We start from the raw sequence: 22,162 nt of genomic DNA on the forward strand, positions 1-22,162 counted from the left end.
CTGTGCCGGCGATCAACCGAAACAGGTAGAAACCCTTCACAGGTTTTTGTTTGCTTCGAAACAAATCTAGAATTGACATCATTATTTTTCAAGCATAATATTACTGATATCAACATATATGAAATAACATGAAATGAAATATTAGCATGTAAATATATCGTCGAAACCCTAAACATTTATATACACATGTTTAAATGAAATATTAGCATGTAAATATATCGTCGAAACCCTAAACATTTATATACACATGTTTAAACGTTTTAGAAACCAAAAAACTCATTATTTAATTCATGACTAATAAATTTTAGATCTGAAATTTGTTAAGGTTACTGTTGTAATCAATTAGAAAATTATGATAATGTATTTTTAGATCTAAAATTTGTCAAGGTTACTATTGTAATCAATTAGAAAATTATGATAATGTATTCTCACTTTATAAGTTATAAAAATCTATCTTTTGTACACTAAAAATATGTTTTAGGCTCGAAAAATCCGAATAAAACTTAATAAAACGTGCAAAATAAAAGGGTACAGAGTTGGGTGAGATATTACTCACCTCAGATGCTGAAAAAATCCTACCACGTGAAAGAGAACTAATCCCCTTCGCTGCACTGCACAAAACGCTCTAAAAAAATCCTCCAAAATCCCTCAAAATCGCCAAAGAAAAGAACTAGGGTTTGAGAGAGGGGAAAAGGGGCTGCTAGGGTTTGAAACATAGGAGAAAAGAGGTGTTTTTCATGTTTAAACATGAGTATATATGACAGCAAACCCAAAAAACTATAGCCCAAAACCCGAAACCCGAAACTAGTAAACCCAGTCTGACTAGAAACATACTCTTCGATATTTTGGCTGTAACTTTCTTATCCGACCTCGGAATGAGGTGATTAAAGATTTTTTGGAAAGCTGCTGAAGATATCTACAACTTTGATATTTTAAGTGTTTCCATATTCACAACATATCAGTGTGAAAAATACAAAATCTCTCCACTGATCTTAAATTTCCAGATTTATACATCGAGCATGATTTGTGCATTTTCTCTTATATATATACATATATATATTGAATTGATCTCAAATCAATTCCTAGCATACTCAAACATCATGATATGCTATTTATAAATATATAACATATTTATTATTATTTATCATAAAATATTCAAATTTTTAGGGTTTTACATTCTTCCCCCCTTAAAAGAATTTCGTCCTCGAAATTCAGAAATCATACTTAACTGAAAGATAGTATTAGAAAGCATGTCGTGGGTAAAATCCAACCCTCACATACATCTCTCATAATATTAAACTCTTGATAAGCATATAGGGATATTTATACTTAACAATCCAGAATGACTATATTCTCACTCAACCCTTAATCAAATGGAACTAGTACGTTGGGCGAAAAATCTAAACAAGGAACCTCCCATATATATACCATATGTTCCAAAAGATTAAGAATTAAGTGGAAATATCCACATTCTAGCATTAAATCTAAATATAACCATACAAATAATCACACACATAAATCAATCCACTTCCTTAATAGGTGCAGGTAGTCGCGATGCATAGCATCTTCGGGCTCCCGAGAATTATCCTCGATGTCTACACTTAACCATCTAAAATGTAAATACCCCCACTTAACCCCTAACTAAATGGAACAAGTACATCGAGCAAAAAATCCAAACAAGGAACCCCTCATATATATAGCATGTGTTCCGAGTAGTTAGGAGTTAAGTGTTAATACCCTCATTTTAGTGTTAAGTATGAACATCACCATACATGTAATCCATAAGTCATATATAAGTCATACAAAAATTTAATTTACATGTTCAAACATGTGTGGGTAGTCGCGACGCATGTCCTCTGTAATGACCGTAAATTTCTAATACGGGTTTAAATAATTTTCTGGTATTTAAATATTAAATATTATTTTTCTAAAAGAATATTTGTATTTTTCCAATTTCTCTAGAATTTTCTACGATTTAAAAATACGGTATTATATTATTTTAATAGTTTGGCTAATTGTAAATTTAATTGTTTCGGTAAAATTTTAATTAATAGTTAATTATTCATTATTATTATTGTTACTATTATTTTGATCATAAAATTTTAATATTTATTTGGAATAAATTTTATGATATTTTTAAATTATTTAAAGAGGTATTTTTTCCTGTGTTTTTTCTCTCATCAGTGTTCACTCTGTATACCCCTCCGCCTCGTATTTTTTCCCAGCTCTCAACCCACATCCTCCCAACCACCCTATCCCGCAAAATCTTCCTCATTAATTTCTCCGCCGTTCTTCTCTCTCTCCAATCCCACACTGAATCTATCTCTCTCTCACACTCTCTCTCTAATCCAACAAATCTCTCACACTGAACCAATCAACGTCCTCTCTGTCTCTCTCTCTCTCTCTCTCTCTCTCAAATCACTCTTTTAACCCCCCAGCTCATCCTCTTTTCTCTACACTCTCTCACCGTACTCTCCTCTCTCTCTCCTCTTTTAAAAACCCAAGAAACCCCTCTCCTTCATCAACTCCCCAACCAGCTCAACTCTCTCTCTCTCTCTCCTCCGTTTCCTCCTCAGCCACGAACCCAACCCCCGACCAAAACACCGCGAGCTCCGCTCCGACCTCCGACGAGCTCCACAACCACCCGACCCCCTCCTCTGACGTCCCCACTGAGCTCAGACCCGCGCGCCGCTGCCTCGAGCTCGAGCTCAGCCCCGACCAGCCACCGTTCGCCGTCGTTGACTCCAGCCCAACCCCGTCATCTCAGCTTCGCCGCCTGAACACCCCGCGGCCGCTGCTTTGGCCACCGCCGCCGGCGAGCTCGAATCAGCTCACTGCAGAAAACTGCAGCTCGGAGCCAACTTTGCGCGCGTTTTCTGGCCAACTCCGACCTCCGTTTCAGTCGATTCCTTCACCAGTGCGTAGCCCTTCGTGTTGTCTATCGCACAGTATATTTCTTTCACTTGGGCTCCTTATGTACACCTCGTTATACTCGTTCGAATATCGCACGTCGCATTAACACTCTAATTGTTATTTTAGCCGTCGATTCCGCGAAACCCGTCGTAACACTGTGCAATCACCCCGACGCTCCCTAATACAGTCCGTGATATACCGAGGCAAGATCCCGCTCCTCTTGACTCGTCATTTCTAATTTATATTTGTCGTTAATTAGTTGCATAAATTAGATTATGAATTGTTATTATCTGCGTGAGCTTGTTGATGAATTGGTGAATTATCTTGTTATGTTAATTTATAATTGTTATTATCTGCGTGGGTTTGATGAATAATATATAGCATTTTCAGAATAATTATAATGAATTAAAAGAATTTATTTCGGCAGCAGAATTATTTTTGGATAATTATATTAATTAAAAAGAATTTATTTGAGAATGAAATCATTTTAGAAAAATTATAATAATTTAAAAGGAATTATCTTGGGAAAAGAATCATTTTATTATAATTATAATAATTTTTAGAAATTATCTTGTGAAAGAAATCATTTTTAGAATGATAAATATAATTAAAAAGAAATTATTTTGGGAAAATAAACTATTTTGAGTTAATGAGAATTTATCTTATAAAAGATTATTTTTGAATTTATGAATTTATTATTTTAAAAAATTATTTTTAGAACTATTATAATGAGAAAATAACTTATTTTGAAAAAAAGGATTATTTTGAAAGAACTCATTTTGTGAAAGAAATTATTTTGAAGTAAATAAATTTATTATTTCGGAATATTATTTTAGAACAATTTTATGATTCAAATTCTTAATCTTGATTATCTGATATGATATGATATTATTGTACATGATTAGTTACAGATATTACTCTTTGTTACGTTTGAGAACTATTAGAAATTCATGACTAGTGTGGCCTGGTGTGTCCTGTTTAAGACTTAGAAACTTATGCGTATAGAAAACAAGAGAGTTGGGATGGGGAAGTTAATGTTCATGTGATCGGATAAGATTGTTGATGTATCTTTCAGGCTCGCTCCCGTGGTTGGTGTCACCACCGGGGTTGGTTTGTAGGGCTAAAGTGAAGTGTGTACATCACTTTAGTCAGTGAAATCGTTTCGTCACTCGGGTTCTGTTTGAAGTTCGAACCAGGTAGAAAACGGTTTACGTGTAGTCCTCTAGGCCGCATGTGTAGCGGGATTGGATGCACGTAGGGGATTTGTGAACAGTCAATTATCCGGTGATATGAGCGTTGGCTCTGTGTGAGATGTGACCAGTGACCTGTTATAGAATGACTAGTTACATGACTTGTTACCAGTGGATCGGTGTCGCCACTGTGGTTGGTTTGTTGAGTCAAGGTGAATCGGTATTGTCATTTTGGTTAGGATTTATGGATTCTTGTGAGACGTAGATCGGTTGTATTTCTTTCCATACATAGATCGGGGTTAATATTTAATTATCTATAATTTGAGACATATGGTATATACATGAGGGTTTCCTTGTTTGGATTATTTCGTCGACGTACTACGTTTCGAGTTGTAGATTTTTTAAGTATTAATTCCATCTAGTGTATAACCCTGTACTTGGATGATTATTCTGATCGCTAGCTGCATGATCGACTTGTTACTTGGTTGATTCTCTTGGATTTATTATGATTATTCTATTCTAGTAGTAAATTATATTTAGATTATTAGTATTTCAGTTGCACGTTTCCATTGTTATTACCATTATCGCATTGGTCGCACGACCGTTCTATTCTTCCTTTTGGGATCTTGCCGTGCGTCATGCACCTGACGTACACCCTGTTTCCTCTGGTGTACGTCAGATTTAGATGATGGACAGCTTCAGTTCGGAGTCGTAAGCAGGAGCCAGAGGATTCTTAGCAGGAGTGCCTTGGAGACGGAGCAGAAGAAGAAGCCGAAGTTTAGTTATTTCCCCCAGTTGTTCGATAGTCTTAGCTTACTTTTGTAGTTCTTTCTATTTTCGCCTAATCGATGTATTTTGTATCTCTTTAGTATTCATTTGTTCAGATTTGTATAAGGGCATGTTTGACCCGTATTTTATTGTTCAGATTTGTATAAGGGCATGTTTGACCCGTATTTTATGTCTCGGATGTTATCCCATTTGTGATATGTATTTTTATTCTGAGTTTGTCTATTATATTCTTGCTGATTGTGATCGGGGACCTGTGCCTTTGCATTGTATCTATTTCTAAACGCTTAGCGTATTGGATTGAAAAGAAAAGAAAAAGAAAAAAAAATAATAGTGTATATTTCTTCTCAATCTAATACGCCGCGGGCTTGTTCACGTTCTGATTCCCGTGTATTTTGGGAAGCGGGGCGTGACATCCTCTTCGTACTCCCAAGAAATCTCCTCAACGCCTCTTCGGTTTCACTGAACTTTTACCAAAGGAATTACCTTGTTTCTAAGTCTCTTGTCCTCTCTGGCAAGTATACCAACTGGAATCTCAATAGTAGTCAAATCATCCTGAATCTCAATCTCTGGTGCAACCAACACTTGCTGTTGCTCCTCATCATATAAGTGCTTCTTGAGCATAGAAACATGAAATACATTGTGTATGCTAGACATCGATGCTGGAAGATCTAGTCTGTATGACACGGCTCCAATGCGCTCCAAAATCTGGAAAGGTCCAATATACCTCGGTGCAAGCTTTCCTCGCCTTCTGAATCGTTGAACGCTTTTCATGGGCGATACCTTCAGCATAACTGAATCTCTAACATGAAACTCCAAAGGTCTTCGTCTCTTATCTGCATAGCTCTTTTGCCGACTCTGAGCGACTAGAATCCGCTCTCTGATCAATGCTACCTTTTTAGTGGTCTGCCTCACAAGCTCTGGCCCAAGCATCAAGCTATCCTTCGGTTCTGCCCAACATATCGGTGATCTACAAGGTCTCCCGTACAATGCTTCGTACGGGGCCATACCAATTGTCACTTGATAACTATTGTTATAAGCGAACTCTATCAGTGGAATATGATCCTCCTAGCTGCCCTGAAAGTTAATAACACAAGCCCGCAATATCTCTTCCAATACCTGATTTACTCTCTCCGTCTGATCATCCGTCTGTGGGTGGAATACACTGCTGTATAATAGTCTGCTGCCAAAAGAATCCTGGAAACTCCTCCAGAAGTACGAATTGAACACTGAACCTCGATCCGATACAATCGTGTCCGGAACTCTATGAAGTCGAACTATCTCCCGAACAAATATTCTCGTATACATCTCAGCTGTGTATGTAGTCTTCACTGGAACGAAATGTACTGACTTTGTCAACCGGTCCACTATCACCCAAACAGAATTATTCCCCTTCCTCGACTTTGGCAACCCTACAATAAAGTCCATAAAAATATTCGTCCACTTCCACTCTGGGATGGGTAAAGGCTGAATTGTTCCTGTCGGCCTCTGATGTTCTACCTTCACCTACTGACAGGTAAAACACTTAGCCATATACTCTATAATCTCTCCACGCATACCACTCCACCAGAAGTGTCTCTTCAGGTCCTTGTACATCTTAGTGGTCCCTAAATGTACTATGTACCGAGTACGATATGCTTCATCAAATAACTCCCTCTTCAGCTTGGCATAACCAGCCTACCCTTCATCCGTAGACCTCCATCTTCTCTAATGATCCAATCAGCCTTAGGCTCTTTGGTAATCTCCTCCTTTCGGATTTGAATCTAAGAGTCTTCCAGCTGAGCTCTGACAACTCTGATACTCCAAGATGGCTACACTGACACAGCTCCCAAAAATACACTGGTTCTACAAATCTCGGGTCTAAAATCAAACTGGCTAAGAGTAAGAAGATCTCGATACAATGAGCATCTCAAAGCCAAAACCCAATGTCGATGCTTCCTACTTAAAGCATCTGCTACGACGTTCGCCTTCCCCGAATGATACTGAATCGCGAACTCGTAATCCTTGATAAACTCAATCCACCTCCTCTGTCTTTGGTTGAGCTCCTTTTGAGAGAAAAGATACTTTAGACTTTGATGGTCTGTGAACAACTCAAACTGCACTCCATACAAGTAGTGTCTCCATGACTTCAGTGTAAATATTACTGTTGTTAACTCTAAGTCATAAGTGGGATAGTTCTGCTCATGTACCCTCAACTATCATGAGATATAGCTACCATCCTTTGAGTCTGCATCAAGACGCCTCCTAAACCTGCCAATGATGCATTTGTATAGACCACAAATGTCATGTCGCTGCTTGGAATAGTCAAAATTAGTGCTGTATTCAGCTTAGTCTTCAAGGTATCAAAGACCTTCTGACACTTCACGCTCCAAATAAACTGTACACCCTTCTTCGTAAGGCGTGTAAGCGGCGTCGAAATTTTCGAGAAGTCCTGGATGAACTTCCTATAATAGCCGGCTAAATCCAAAAAGCTACGATCTCTGTCACCGTCTTTGGCGGTTCCCAATCAAAAACTATTGTAACCTTAGCCGGATCTACTGCTATGCCCTCTCTACTGATGACGTGGCCGAGAAATCTGACTTCTGAAAGCCAAAATTCGTACTTGCTGAACTTAGCATATAACTGATGCTCTCGCAGGGTCTGCAAAGCTAACCGTAGATGATGCTCATGATCTGCCTCCGATCTCAAATAATGAGGATGTCGTCGATAAAAACAATCACAAACTGGTCCAAGAAGGGATGGAAAACCCAATTCATTAAATCCATGAATACCGCGGGTGCATTGGTTAACCCAAATGACATGACTATGAACTCGAAAGATCCATATCGAGTCAAAAAAGCAGTCTTGGGAATATCCATCTCCCGAACCCCCAACTGATAATAACCAGAACGAAGATCAATCTTTAAGAAATACTGTACTCCCTATAACTGGTCGAATAAGTCCTCAATCCTAGGTAATGGGTACCTATTCCAGATAGTGACCTTGTTCAACTCTCTATTATCAATACACAAACACATACTGCCATCCTTCTTCTTCATGAAGAGAACCGGCGCTCCCCATAGCGACTGACTCCGATGAATAAAATCCTGAGCTAATAACTCATCCAACTGGGTCTGAAGCTCCCATATCTCAGTTGGTACCATGCGATAAGGTGCGCGGGATATCAGGGCTGTGCCCGGCTACAACTCAATACAAAACTCAACCTATCTTACAGGAGATAACCCAGGTATGTCCTGAAAGACATCCTGATACTTTGAGACAACTCTAGTCTCCAATAAATCAATACTCTGATCCCGTCGCATCACCTCCTCGATGTACGCCAGAAACGACTCCGCAAAACGGTTACCCTGAGAGGTGGCCATAATCATCTCGGACCTATCAGACGCTCGCAAATTGACTGTCTTCGGAAAGCAGTCAATACTAACATGGTAGGAAGATAACCAATCCATACCAAGGATAACATTAAACTCGGACATATGCAGCACTATCAAATCGACAACGAACTCCGACTCATCTAAATTGACGGTACACCTCCTACAAATGCTCTCCAGAAACGATACTGTAGGCTGTCTAAAAATCACAATAGATAGCTTATCCCCCATCAACCACCGATGATGGAAGTTACAATCTGACGACTTCCAGAAGGCTGTAATCTGAAGACTTTCGCGTAGATTGCTGAAGGCTACAATCCGACGACCTTCACGACAACTGATGGAAGCTCTACTTCAACAGCCTTCACAATCAACATCGGGAGTTACAATCTGACGACTCTCATATTCTCAAGGAGCCAAGACGAAGATTACAAGACAATGATCTTTGTAACGCTATGACAAAAAGAGATTACTTGGTGATAATCTCTGCAAGGCAAGACGCGGAGGTCCTCCCCGTGTTTCAACATCAAAACACCAGGGTCGAAACCCGCGTTTCAACATCAAAACGCCAGGGTCGAACCCCGCGTCACAACATCAAAAACGCCAAGGTCGACCCTCGCGTTTTTCTACGCCCTGCGGGTACCCAACTCCGCGTCTCCAGTCTAAAATGTGGAGTTAGGATCCTGAACGCCAACGTGGGCATTGTTTGACTCATTCAACATGAGCTGAACAGTTCTAAAACCGTTTCCCACGATTTGGGGGCGGTTACACCCCAATTAGGAGAGATTTAAGGGGCGGTTTCACCCCCTTAATCCTCTATAAATAACCGAAGATCAATTCAGTTCAGGCGGGCTGCTCTTTCGGTTCAATTTTCTTGGCTTGGATCGACCACTGGAGACAGGCTTTTGAGGAGATCGACATCATCTTCCAACGAAGATCATCTTCAACTTCAGCAACAGGGAGCCTCTGTCCTTAGCTTACAACCGATCTTCGGTTCAAATCAACTCTTTTTCAAGAGTTCAAACTCGATCTGAGTTATCAACTCATCAAGAGTTTTAAACTTGCGACGCAAGTTCTCCACAACGTCAAATCGTGAGGAGAAGACATCGTTCCAGTGAATCAAGACGTGCGGATCGTCAACGGAGAGCAAACTCGACGCGAGCATTCGAGGGAGGCACTCCATCGCCACCGAGAAGAACCCAGTTTTAAACAAAGGGGAAAACCAAATTCGTTTTCCTCTCTTTTGTAATCAAGTTGTAACCGAGATCAAAGGAATCAAAATCATATTTTCTTTATTCTCTTCTTTGCAATTTTTCCAACATACAGATACCTCACCTAAAAGGGTGGAAACTGATAAATGGATGTCTAGAGGCTGAGCTATGAGCTGGAGTCTAGACATAAAAGCATATGAAATGAAAGAATACGAAGCTCACAAATCGAAGAGAATACGGGCAGGAAAATAATTCACAAGGAACGTACCCTCCACTACGGGGCTCGCGGCTAGCATCCATGATACAGCGGAACTTACCGCATTTAGCACTCTGTCTGTGGCTGAATACTGCTCTAATCTACTTGTGGCTGGAGAATACGTGGAACCTATCTGTCGACCTGAGGAACCTCCTGAACTACGCGAAACGCTATCCCTCAATCTCTAGCTTGCTGGCGGTGCCTCAAGGCCTCATTGCTCGGCCTCTGATCTCCTGGCGCCTGAAGTTCGGCTGCTAGCTGCTTGATTCGGACCCTTTTTCCATGGCTGAGCTCCTGCTGTGTGGGCTGGGCGACACTCCGATGCATTGTGTCCGACCTTGTGACAGTTATAGCAACCCCCCTAAAACTTACGCTGCTGATGCGCTCTCTGATCCTGCTGGGATCCCTTCTTATGAGGGTCCTGATGTTGTTACTGAGGTCCAGAAAAAGGTCTCTTGTTCTTACCCTTATCCCCGCTCTGTCCTGCCTTAGCTTTTCCTTCCTTGTCTTTCTGAAACATGAACGTCTGAATTTCCTGTGAAGTGGCAGCCTCAGCTACCTCTCGTACCGAATAAAACTTCCTTGAGACGAGGTATTGACGAAGATTAGGGCGAAGCCCTGCTAGAAACATCTGAGCCTGATGCTCTCCTGTCTGCCACATACCCGTGAAGTGCAGCAACTCTATAAACTTACTCTTAAAGTGAGCTACTGTCATATCTCCCTGAGTCAATCGAGACAATTCAAGCTCCTTCCCAGTCCGTGCTGCAGAAGAAATGTACTGCTCGTCAAAGAAATATACGAAATCCTCCCATGTGAGGGTCATCCTATGCTCTGGAGTAAACTGGAGTCGGTACCATCTCCCGGCGTCTCCCTTCAGACTGTAAGATGTCAGTCTCTGCTTCTGAACTGAGTCCACATTGAGTATGTCAAGTACATTACTCACATCCTCCTTCCATTTATGGGTTACAAGAGGGTCTGATGACCCCTGGAACTCCGGTGCCCTCATCTTTTGGTACCTCTCTACCATACGGAGCCAAGCCTCCTGCTCTGTGGCTCTATCCGGGACTGTTGGTGGAATAGCTACAGGTGTGATCTCTGGGGATCTTCTCTGAGGAACGGCTGGTATTTCGCCCAACCGACTGAGTACTCGGTTAGTCGGTGGTCGGCGTGAATATGATCCGCCACAAGCCTCCTCAATTACTGTCATCGCTAGCTATAAGGGGAGCCATGATATCTACTAGGTACTGAGTAGCCTGGCGGCGGCCTCAGCTGGTGCCTGCTGTGGCTCGGGTTGAGCTTGGTTGTGGCTGCAGGTGGAGCCTGTGCTGTGACTCTACATGTCTAGTCTGCGCGAGTACTAGGTCTACCACGTCCTGCCATCTCTGATAATAAGAAATAAGAGTTCATGAGTCAAAATGGACATATATATACATAATGTATCACAATACGATTTTCACAACATTTAGCATTCACAAAAATACTTAAATTTATACAAAATAGTTGTCATAAAAAAATATTCTCAAAATTTTAAGATATACGCATATATCATCCTCACACATACTAGGAAATCCTTAGAGGACTCTATACATGAATCCTAAGAAGCTCTATCCCAGCTCTACGACTTGACACATGATGATCCTAAGGATACTGGAACTAGAGCTCTCATACCAACTGCGACGCCCCTAGGTTCACACAAGGCTGCAGTCCGAGGTGAAACCAGGAATGTCAAACGTGCCATGCACCACATCGTATAATAACATATTTCACCATCATAATTACTATCTCTCTAGTAGAGTTAACAACAGGTGTAGGTACAAAAGCAAGTAAAAGATAATACAAGAGATATTTGATGAAATAATATAGATAAAAATGATATTTCATCATCCAACATACAAAAATATAAAGTGAATCGCTGAAATAACTAGTCCGTAGGTCTTAACAAGCCTCAAATACAGAATATCTGATAAAAAGAAATAAGGCACACAGCCTTTACAACTTCTAGAACATAACTCTCAAATGTCTAAACAAAATGTCTACAGTGGAGCTCCATAAATAAAATAAAACTACAAATGAAAGATGGACTCTAATAAGTATCTGTTAGACCCTAGATGGGGGTGATTAGGGTCTTAAACTATTCTAATCTGATTTTATGCCAATTAAAACTAATACAAATATATTCTTACAAGATAGATATACAAGAGTTATAAGCAAGAATAAACAATATGAATAAAGAGATATATCCTAGCAAAGAGATAATATATGCAAGGATATATAAACTAACACAAGGGTGAAATAAACATAAACAAGATAAGAGTGATAGTGTAAATAAACAATGCAAACACACAATATGATCACGGAGTTCGGACCTTCCGTCCTTCGTCTCTGTTCCCCATTCCCGGGGAGAAATCCACTATCACAACCGGGTTTTCTATGCTCACCCGAATAATGTCCTCACAGTATCGGTTTTCAACGGTCACCGATCAACGTCTACACTCCACACATCACAATACGGTTTTCTAGCTAACCGAAAACTCTACAACACTCTCAAATAACAATAAATGATTTGTTCTCTAATACAAGGCGAGAACTCAATTAAAGCACACACTCAATTGTTATAACTCTCACCAACCCAAATATACTATATATGAAAATACAATAATCTCAAGTGGGTGTGTGTAAACAATGAGTGAAATAAGATCTAACTCAATTAGCAAACTAGCAATAATAAGAATATGAAAATCAATAATAAAATTGCTAGAGAAAAGAGTTAGAAAAACTACTCTATAAACACAAAGGAGAGGATGAAGAAGATTGATGATGAACCCCTCAATTGACAACGCAAGCTTCCTCCTTTGTAAACAAAAACCCCAAACTTAAAACAAACTAAATAAACTTTTATCTCTTTTAAAATTTGTTTAAAACTCTCTCTTGGTTTTTTAATAAAAGATGAGAGCAATGGGGTATTTATAGCCTCCCAAAACCTCAGCTAAAAACCTAACAGAAAAGACCAAAAAGCCTAAGAATCAGAAATCTGATTTTGTACTAAAACTAGCCGTTGGGCGATCGACGGTCGACCGTGAAAAACTCGCGGTCGGCAACTAAAAGGCAAAACTGGGCTCTGGAGAAACAGACGGTCGACCGTGAAATTCTCTGGACTTCATCCGGTCGACCGTCACAGTCGACCGCGAGTCGCCAAAACATATACTGAGTGTCTGGACTTAGGGGCGGTCTACTGTGGCGGTCGACCGCAAACAGATATATGAAAATGACAAGTTTGAAATAGTTTTCTGATTTTAAAACACTGTTTAAAAATATTAAATAAATTCTAAAAAATATAAAACTTTGAGAAATGATTGTAGACATGATAATATTTTGCAAAATATCATTACAAAATATCATTATTTTGCAAAATAGTCCAAAACATGAAAATGTGAACACATGAGTTTTGACATTTTAGCTATTTTGCAAAATAGTCCAAAACATGAAAATGTGAACACATGAGTTTTGACATTTTAGCTTAACCATATTTTGAAAGTGAACACATGAGTTTTGACATTTTAGCTTAACCATATTTTGAAACATTACAAAATAATTTTATAGACTTGAAAAAAGATATAAACTATTGTTACGAAGTCCATAAACAATGAATATAGTATTTTATCAAAATACACATAATGCACTAAAACATGATTTCATTGAACTATATAAAATTGATATTGATGAAATTATATATATGCATATAAGTATGAAACAAAAATATATTTTCTAATTGTATTCAATTGTTTCATATTAAAACTTGAAAACTATCAAATCAAAACATATATGTATATATAAAACTATATATATACAAAACCATATGTGTGTATATGATTGAGCTTAAAGTACTAACACATATAATATAAAACCTAAACGAAATATACCGAAGCTTGATCTTGATCTTCGATGTAACTCAACTTGGTACACTTACGAATGAAGCTTGAACTTGAATCTTCAATTTGAATTGCATAGGCTTCACTCCACAATTCTGTCAACCTCCATTGGATATGATCGTGAATGCGTAATTTCATCCATCCTCCAACTTGTTGTTTGTCTATAATAAATAAATAAACACAAATACTAGACAAACAACATTAGTGGTAAATTGTTTGTTAAACATCATCAAAACAAAGAGACCAATAGCATCGCCATCAATCTGTGACTCTCCGTGCACCTGGCTCGTTACCTGAAATGGGAGGGGATAACGAGTGTCAAAGCGCTAGCGAGTAACATCACAACCAACCCCAAGGGAGAGGGCTCGTTACATATAGAAAATACAGTTAATACATATATACATGAAATCATTGATCCTAACAATAAGAGGATTTTAGTATTTAGGATATTACAACACGAGCATAGGTACGTCAAGTGAAATAATCCAAACAAGGAAACCCTCATGTATATACCTTGTATCTCAAATTGTAAATTCCTAAATACCAAACCCAATATCTAATACAGGAATAATAATATAAAGAAGACTAACCCATCTCAGAACTCAAATACCATGTCATGTCAAAACTCACATAAATGTCATGTCCAGCCTATGTGAGTGTAAGTGTCATACTCAAGGTTTAAACAGGTGTCCAACACATGGACTAAGACTAGGTGTAGTGGATGCCCAACACATGGACTGCATATATAAATTGTCCAACACATGAACTGAATGATGAATGTCCAACACATGAACTGAATATAATGAATGTCCAACATATGGACTGAATATGATGAATGTCTAACACATGGACTGCACATAATAATTGCCCAATACATGGACTGAATGAAATGTGTAGAATATCGATGAGATATATGAAAAGTATGCATATACACTAATTTCACACATGTCTCAGTGTGCAAATCTAAACTCATGTCCGCAAGTCATCTCACATATGAAGATACATAATAAACAATAATTTCTAATGCCAAATATTCTTGGTGACTCTTCGTTCACATTAAAGCACACAATAAAAGTAAACATGCACAAACTGTGCCGGCGATCAACCGAAACAGGTAGAAACCCTTCACAGGTTTCTGTCTGCTTCGAAACAAATCTAGAAGTGACATCATTATTTTTCAAGCATAATATTACTGATATCAACATATATGAAATAACATGAAATGAAATATTAGCATGTAAATATATCGTCGAAACCCTAAACATTTATATACACATGTTTAAACGTTTTAAAAGCCAAAAAACTTATGATTTAATTCATGATTAATAAATTATAGATCTGAAATTTGTCAAGGTTACTGTTGTAATCAATTAGAAAATTATGATAATATATTCTCACTTCATAAGTTATAAAGATCTATCTTTTGTACACTAAAAATACGTTTTAGGCTCGAAAAATCTGGATAAAACTTAATAAAACATGCAAAATAAAAGGGTACAGAGTTGAACGAGATGTTACTCGCCTCAGATGCTGAAAAACTCCTACCATGTGAGAGAGAACCAATCCCCTTCGTTGCACCGCACAAAACCTGCTGAAAAATCCTCCGAAATCCCTCAAAATCACCAAAGAAAAGAACTAGGGTTTGAGAGAGGGGAAAGTGGGCTACTAGGGTTTGGAACATAGGAGAAAAGATGTATTTTTCATGTTTAAATATGTGTATATATAACAGCAAACCCGAAAAACTACAGCCCAAAACCCGAAACTGGAAAACCTAGTCTGACTAAAAACATACTCTTCAGTATTTTGGCTGTAACTTTCGTATCTGACCTCGGAATGAGGTAATTAAAGATTTTTTGGAAAGATGCTAAAGATATCTACAACTTTGGTCTTTTAAGTTTTTCTATATTCATAACATATCAGTATGTAAAATATAAAATCTCTCCACTGGTCATAAATTTCCAGATTTATACATCGAGCATGATTTGTGCATTTGCTCTTATATATATATATATATATTATATATATATAATATATATAAATATATAATATGTATATATATATATATATATATATATTATAGATATCTATATATATATATATATATATGAGATTAATGGAGAGGTCATTGACAGTAGGAGGGAGTTTCCTCCTATGGCGCCTTGCAGTGGCAGATCGGTCAGCGCACTGCATCCGTTTTTAATGGGGTTTTAATCAATTTCTGATGTTTATTTTGCCACAAAACCCTTGCTTTGAGATCTGCGTGGCACAGCCCATCAAGAGCCTGTCGAGAAACCCAACCCCCACCCTCCCGTGAGCGCTCCTCTCTCTCTCTCCCTCTCCCCCCAATTCCACCGCCATTAACACTTTCGTCCTTCCCTCGCCTCTCGACAACGCCTCCTCTCCCGTCGAATCAGCCCCCTCCTCCTCCCGCCTCCCGCCCAAACCGCCTTCGTCTCTCCCACCGCCTTCTCGCACGACAACGCCTGCCTTACTCCCGTCGACAGCCCCCTCCTCCTCGCGCCCTTCCGCAAACCCATTTTCGTTCCTCCCCCGCTCTCGACGACGAACGCCTCCTCTGGGCTCTCTTCTCCCCCCAAATTTCCACCGCCATCACCACCGCGAAACACCCTCGCGATTTACTCCCGCTCTCGACGCCGTGATCACCTCAGAACTCCTCCCGCCTCCCGCTGTCTACGCCTCTCCCTCCCGCCTCCCGCTGTCTATGCCTCTCCCGCTGTCTACTCCTCCCGCCGTGATTCCTCCCTCCTCCTCCCGCCTCTCGCTGTCTACGCCTCTCCCTCCCGCCTCCTCCCGCCTCCCGCTGTCGACGCCAGCATCGACGCCAAGATAAGGTAAAGTCTGATTATCTTTTTTTTTAATCTTTCAGGAGTTTGAAGGTGAGTAAAGATCATGCTTGTGAATGGCTGATATGGTTTCTAATTGAGGTAAAGTCTGATTATCTTTTTTTCAATCTTTTTTTCTCAGTACCTTTTGCATTGTGTGTGCGATTTAGAATGTGTTCAGACTGAGACTTAGAAATTGTTTCATGAGTACAGAAATACTATTGAAAGTTGATGTTTGATTTACACACAAATGGAGATATTAGGATGTTCTTATGGTTGTAGCTGCTAATTTCCATCCCCTGGATTGAATTGTGTATATGCTCAAATCACTTTCGTTCACAGGTTACATTCTGTATAGATTTCGGCTCTCTGAAATTTTGTTACGGTTTTGTGCATATTGCATTTTGCTTAGTGTCCTGATACTAATGTTTCTGAATCCTGAGCAAGAAGTCAGCTACTTCAATTCAATATCACTTCTTGGACTTTTTGTATTGAAGAGATATACAAAATGCAAATTGGATGTGAGCACATGATAGGACTTCTCTTATGGTTGTAGCTTGAAATTTCTATTCCCTTGATTGAATTGTGTATCCATTCTTCATTCTAAATAAGAAGCTAGCTACTTCAATTGAATAAGAGCAAATATATGTACTAGGCAGGCATAAAGCAGTGAGTACTGGTTACTCACAAATATAATATTAAAGTACAAGAAGCCCCCTTCATATATACCTAGTTTTTCAAATAAAAATATAAAACACATAGAAATGTGGCAATCCATATTCAGATGTGAAGTGCAATATACATTAGACTTGAATATACTTATGGCATTTTTTAATATACTTTAGACTTGAATATACTTTATAAAACACAATTTTTCAGGTTATCCATGGCAAGAAAGAGTTTCTATATTGTGAAGAGAGGTCGACGATGTGGCATTTTCGATAATTGCGAACATTTTGATTTGGGAAAGAGATATGGACCCAGTTTAACTTCACAGGCAAACAGGAACATTTTGATTTGGGAATCTAGGCTGCATGTTGGCAGAGTGAAGAAAGGATTGCTCTGCCTGAAAAGTGGTTTCTGCATTTCATTCCTATTTTGGTTTTCTGTATTTGTACATGCTGGAGAGAATCATTGTTGTATGTTTCAGGTTCTCCCCGGAGTTGTATGTTGTCCTTGTTGTAATTCATTTCTTTATATGCGTTGATACGTTTTCTTCATTTCTACTTATCAGATCAAAAGAATTAGACGGCTTAAAAGTGCAAGAAAAACGTCTTTACCTGCTTTAGTTCTGAATTAATGGTCTACGTGTGTTGGGTAATGGTTCCGTTATGCGTCTGGTCTTAAATGAAAGCAAAAAAGCATCTGCTTACCTGTATATTTTAACAAGAATTTTTTAGGTGACTCAACTCATTGATCATCAACCAAGCTGCTATCCTCGTGTTTGCTGCTGATGTTACGTTCAAAAGGAGGACTCAACTCATTTACCAAACCATTCATTCATACTACATCACATGAATCTAAAACTGCCGTGTACTGACAAGAATCAAATCAAGTGAATATATTGAATCTGAAAGCAAAAGAAGCCTGATTAATACTACATCACATGAATCAAATCCAAACCATTCATTCATACTACATCACATGAATCTAAAACTGCCGTGTACTGACAAGAATGAACCAACTTTTTTTGCCAACTCAAATGTCATCACATGTTAAAGCCAGACTTTCATCAAAACACCACATCACAAACTACCACACCAAGAATTACAAACATCAACAAATGTAGCAGAGAACTCAGAATGAGGCACTAATGGAATTTTTAACATAAACAAGCTCAGTGCCAGTGATCCAAGTCCAAGTTCATGATCAACATAAACAAGCTAGACTTAACTATTCATGTCAGTTAAAATCTCAAGTTCTTAAAGCCAGACTTTCATCAAAACACCACATCACAAACTACCACACCAAGAGTTACAAGTTCAAGCATGAAATATGAAAGCAACTATATAAAAACCATCAAAAAATGATCCAAGTTAATGAACAAAACAGGCCTCCAGCTCATGGTGCCTTGTGATGCCTTGTGATCTCCTGGTCTTTAAGCACAGGCCTCCAGCTCATGGTGCTTTGTGATCTCCAACTTGCTCATGGTGCCTCGTGATCTCCAATTAACTGCAAATGTATAAGAGACATGTAATGGCTTCTGAATAGAGACTACAGTTTAAACAAAATAGAAGAATATGGAAAATGCAGCATGTTAGAGCTAAGGACAACTGTCATTTGAAGAGAGGAATGAGAACAAATACTTATAACTTACGAAAATGCAGCCAAAAATACAACCAAAATGCTCCAACAACATGGGGAAACTACAGCCAAAATGCTCCTAAAATGCTCCGAAAATGCTCCAAAGTGCTGTTACTTTTTCTATTCATGGAAAACATTCATAAGTTGTGCACAAAAAAAATTCAATTGAACGGCAAATAAATATTACAAGATGAATTCTCAAGTAACTTACCAACTTCGGGCAACCGGTCTTATAGTGACCCAATTGTTGACAATTCCCACATTTTCGATGTTTTACATCCTTTTTCGATTGTGACTCTTCAATTCCTGACTCGTACCTGCTAGCACCTCTTGGACGACCCTTTGTTTTGACTGGGCCACTAGGATCACGAATTAAAATTTCTTCACCATCTCTCAATACTACATTTGCATTAACTAATTTGGCTTTCAATTTGAGAGTTTGCAATATGAATGTCATTAAGCTTTACTTCCTTCTCAACTGATACAGTGATATCTTGTAGCATTCTCTCCAACATAGAAATGGCATTTGCTGAACATGATGCCATCTCAAGGGTAGCATTGAATCTGGCTCGAATTGCCCACAATCTAATAATATCGCACTGCTTCATGCTACCTTCATTGCTTCTTACATCCATATCATTAAAAAAATCTAATGTTTTTGTGCCTTGCATCAATTTTCCACCTTTGCAATATATAATTATCAGGAATAGCTGTCAACTGAAGAAGCCATATGATATGCAATATATGCCTACAAAGGATCCCATCGGTTTCAAAAAGTGCACAAGAGCATTTGAACTTAAGCTCTCTAGATTTGTCATATGTAACTTCTTCCCATTTCTCTCTTTCTTCAGAAAAATCACCAACTAGATAAATTATTTTTGTCTCCTCCTTTAGCATTTCTTCATGAAAAAGTGATAACCCATTAGTAAGCTCATCTTGGAACATTTTGAAGATCCCCCTAGTATATAACTTGCTAACTTGCACTTCAATTGGATGTCGAAGCAACATTGCAGGCACAATATTCAATGTCATAAAGTCTTCTCGAGATTCAGATGCACGGCGATTTGCTAAGGCTTTGTCATATTGGCATACAAAGTCCACAAGCCTAGTCTTTGTATTTACATAACCATCAAAAAATGCATTGATACTTTCACTCCTCTGACTAGTTGTCATTCCTGCCCAAAATATATCTTTCAAATATGCATCTACCCAGTGTGCACGCAATCTGTACATCCTCGTCAACCAACTATCTACACTCTCATCTATATTAAATTTCTCCTTCATAATCTTCCAACGTTCCTCACAATTGTGAATAGTGCTAGCTCGGTACCACTTATCAAAATATGTAGAAATCTCATCTCCATATTGTGCTTTCATTGGAAGTTGCTGCTCGGCAATATGTCTACAATTGCCAAGAACAAAACGGTGCGGGTGTATACGAAAAACTGTTATAGCTCCTCCTATTGGCATCTTAACAGAATATTCGCTTTTGGCAACCCATGCAGCATTTTAGACATTAGTGAACAACCAATAAAGGAATCCTCCGCAATCTCAAGTAACCACACCAAAGAGAATAACTGCCGATGATATACACCTGTAATGTGCAACGTAAGACAATTATTCGTTTTATATGTACTCGAAACCACTACTTCCAAAACTTAATAAAAGATCTTGATTCCCATCAGCCAAAACAGCTCCTCTAGCCCGACTGCTTCACTCATGAAAATAATTCTGATCGATCCTTCCTATCTAGAAAATTCTTAATGACTGAATATTCATCTTCCAATTTTTCTTCCTAAAGTTCTATGTGATCAATACATCGTTGCAGTAAATATTCTTCATCATACTCTTAGACACAACATAACCTCGACGCAACTAGTAGATCTTCACTCAAATTCTCAATAATTCTCTTGCAAGTCTTCGAGCGATGCCTTTGCCTGTGGGAATAATGATTCAACACTTTATCAGGGCTCAATAATAGATGGGTTGGGTGCTCTGCCTCAAACTTCGTGACAATCCATGTCTTAGAGGAAGTCAACTTAATCTTCATTCTTGCGGGATAATCCACTCTAGTATCTGGACGGCGATTGACAAGTTTCCCACAATCTCTCTTATCTGATAACCTTTTTCTCCCTGCCTTGTTACAAACAAAAACTTGAGAAATAATTTCTCTTGTCTTTCTTGACTTATCAGTAGTTTCCTTACGGATTCCAAAACCCATTTTATCGCCTGTTTCCTTGCGGATTCCAAAGCCCATTTTTTTTGCATAAGAATTGTAATAGTTGTATGCCTCCTCCAATGTAGCAAATTCTTTTCCTTCGTATGGCGCCTCTCCTATGAAAGTCATCTCATTCGGGCCTACAAGAGCTATAGGCAATTCACCACCAACATCCATGAGATTTTTGGTATCATTTTCACTTAGTCCAATGGGTAGCACATCATCTGTTTCAACATTCATTGTCCTCTCATCGCCCTGAAACAATTATCAATGTGTTACAAACGTTGAGAAATTATATACTAATGATGCAAGTTTATAACCACACTGCAGTAAAATTGTTTCCAGGATTCGAAAGTATTAGAGTATTTATTTATTTACAGCCTATGGCACAACTAATTAGATCCACCGCTTGAAATTTCTTATCAATGACATGATAATTTTGGGTAATTACGAACAACAAAGAAAAATTATACCTGGATCTACAGAATTCTTACTGACGCATGGAACTGCTTATGAGAATGTAAACCTAATAAAACTAGCACGTGTAGAAAAGGAACATTATCATATTAATGAGTACGGAATATTAAATGACAATAGCAACAAAACCAGTGTACAACATATTTTGAGGACAACAGAAACTGTCTGCACATATTCTTTTCCCCCTCAGAAACTGTCCGCAATTAGCATAATAACCCAGAAAAGCATTAGCATAATAACGCAATTAGCATAAAAATTCAAGTCATCCCCAATTCACAGCAGAATTGAAATCTTAACAGGTTTTGTCGAGACTGTACCAAAAATACCTGCGTCGACGTCGGATGCGAGAGAGGAAGAAGTGATGGGCCTTCGACGGGGGAGATCGGCGTCGGCGTCGGCGTCGACATAGGGAGGAGGGAGGGTGTTGGTCTTGACAGCGCCATAGGTGGAAGGGGGGCGTCGAGCACATCATCTGTTTCAACATTCACGGCGCTGCCATCGCCCTGAAACAATTATCAATGTGTTACAAATGTCGAGAAATTATATACTAATGATGCAATGTTATAACCACACTGCAGTTAAAATTGTTTTCCAGGATTCGAAAGTATTAGAGTATTTATTTATTTACAGCCTATGGCACAAAACTAATTAGATCCACCGCTTG

At 38.7% G+C, this 22,162-nt stretch overlaps 1 protein-coding gene and 1 long non-coding RNA gene across 2 annotated transcripts; one reads left to right on the plus strand and one right to left on the minus strand.

Moving 5' to 3' along the window:
* LOC109835919 lies at positions 16,304-17,719 on the plus strand. Its single transcript, XR_002245735.1, has 2 exons — positions 16,304-16,601; positions 17,379-17,719. It is a non-coding gene; the product is annotated as an uncharacterized LOC109835919 (long non-coding RNA).
* LOC109838560 (protein FAR1-RELATED SEQUENCE 5-like) lies at positions 19,443-20,273 on the minus strand. The gene has a single exon (XM_020406998.1). The coding sequence runs from the start codon at positions 20,271-20,273 to the stop codon at positions 19,443-19,445; it is 831 nt and encodes a 276-aa protein (XP_020262587.1).

Source organism: Asparagus officinalis, chromosome 4, assembly GCF_001876935.1.
Source record: "Asparagus officinalis chromosome 4, Aspof.V1, whole genome shotgun sequence".
Classification (NCBI taxonomy): domain Eukaryota; kingdom Viridiplantae; phylum Streptophyta; class Magnoliopsida; order Asparagales; family Asparagaceae; genus Asparagus; species Asparagus officinalis.

What these genes read in the sequence shown, in the direction of transcription:
- LOC109838560 (XM_020406998.1), bottom strand. Translation starts at nt 20,273, where the DNA reads ATGCCAATAGGAGGAGCTATAACAGTTTTTCGTATACACCCGCACCGT.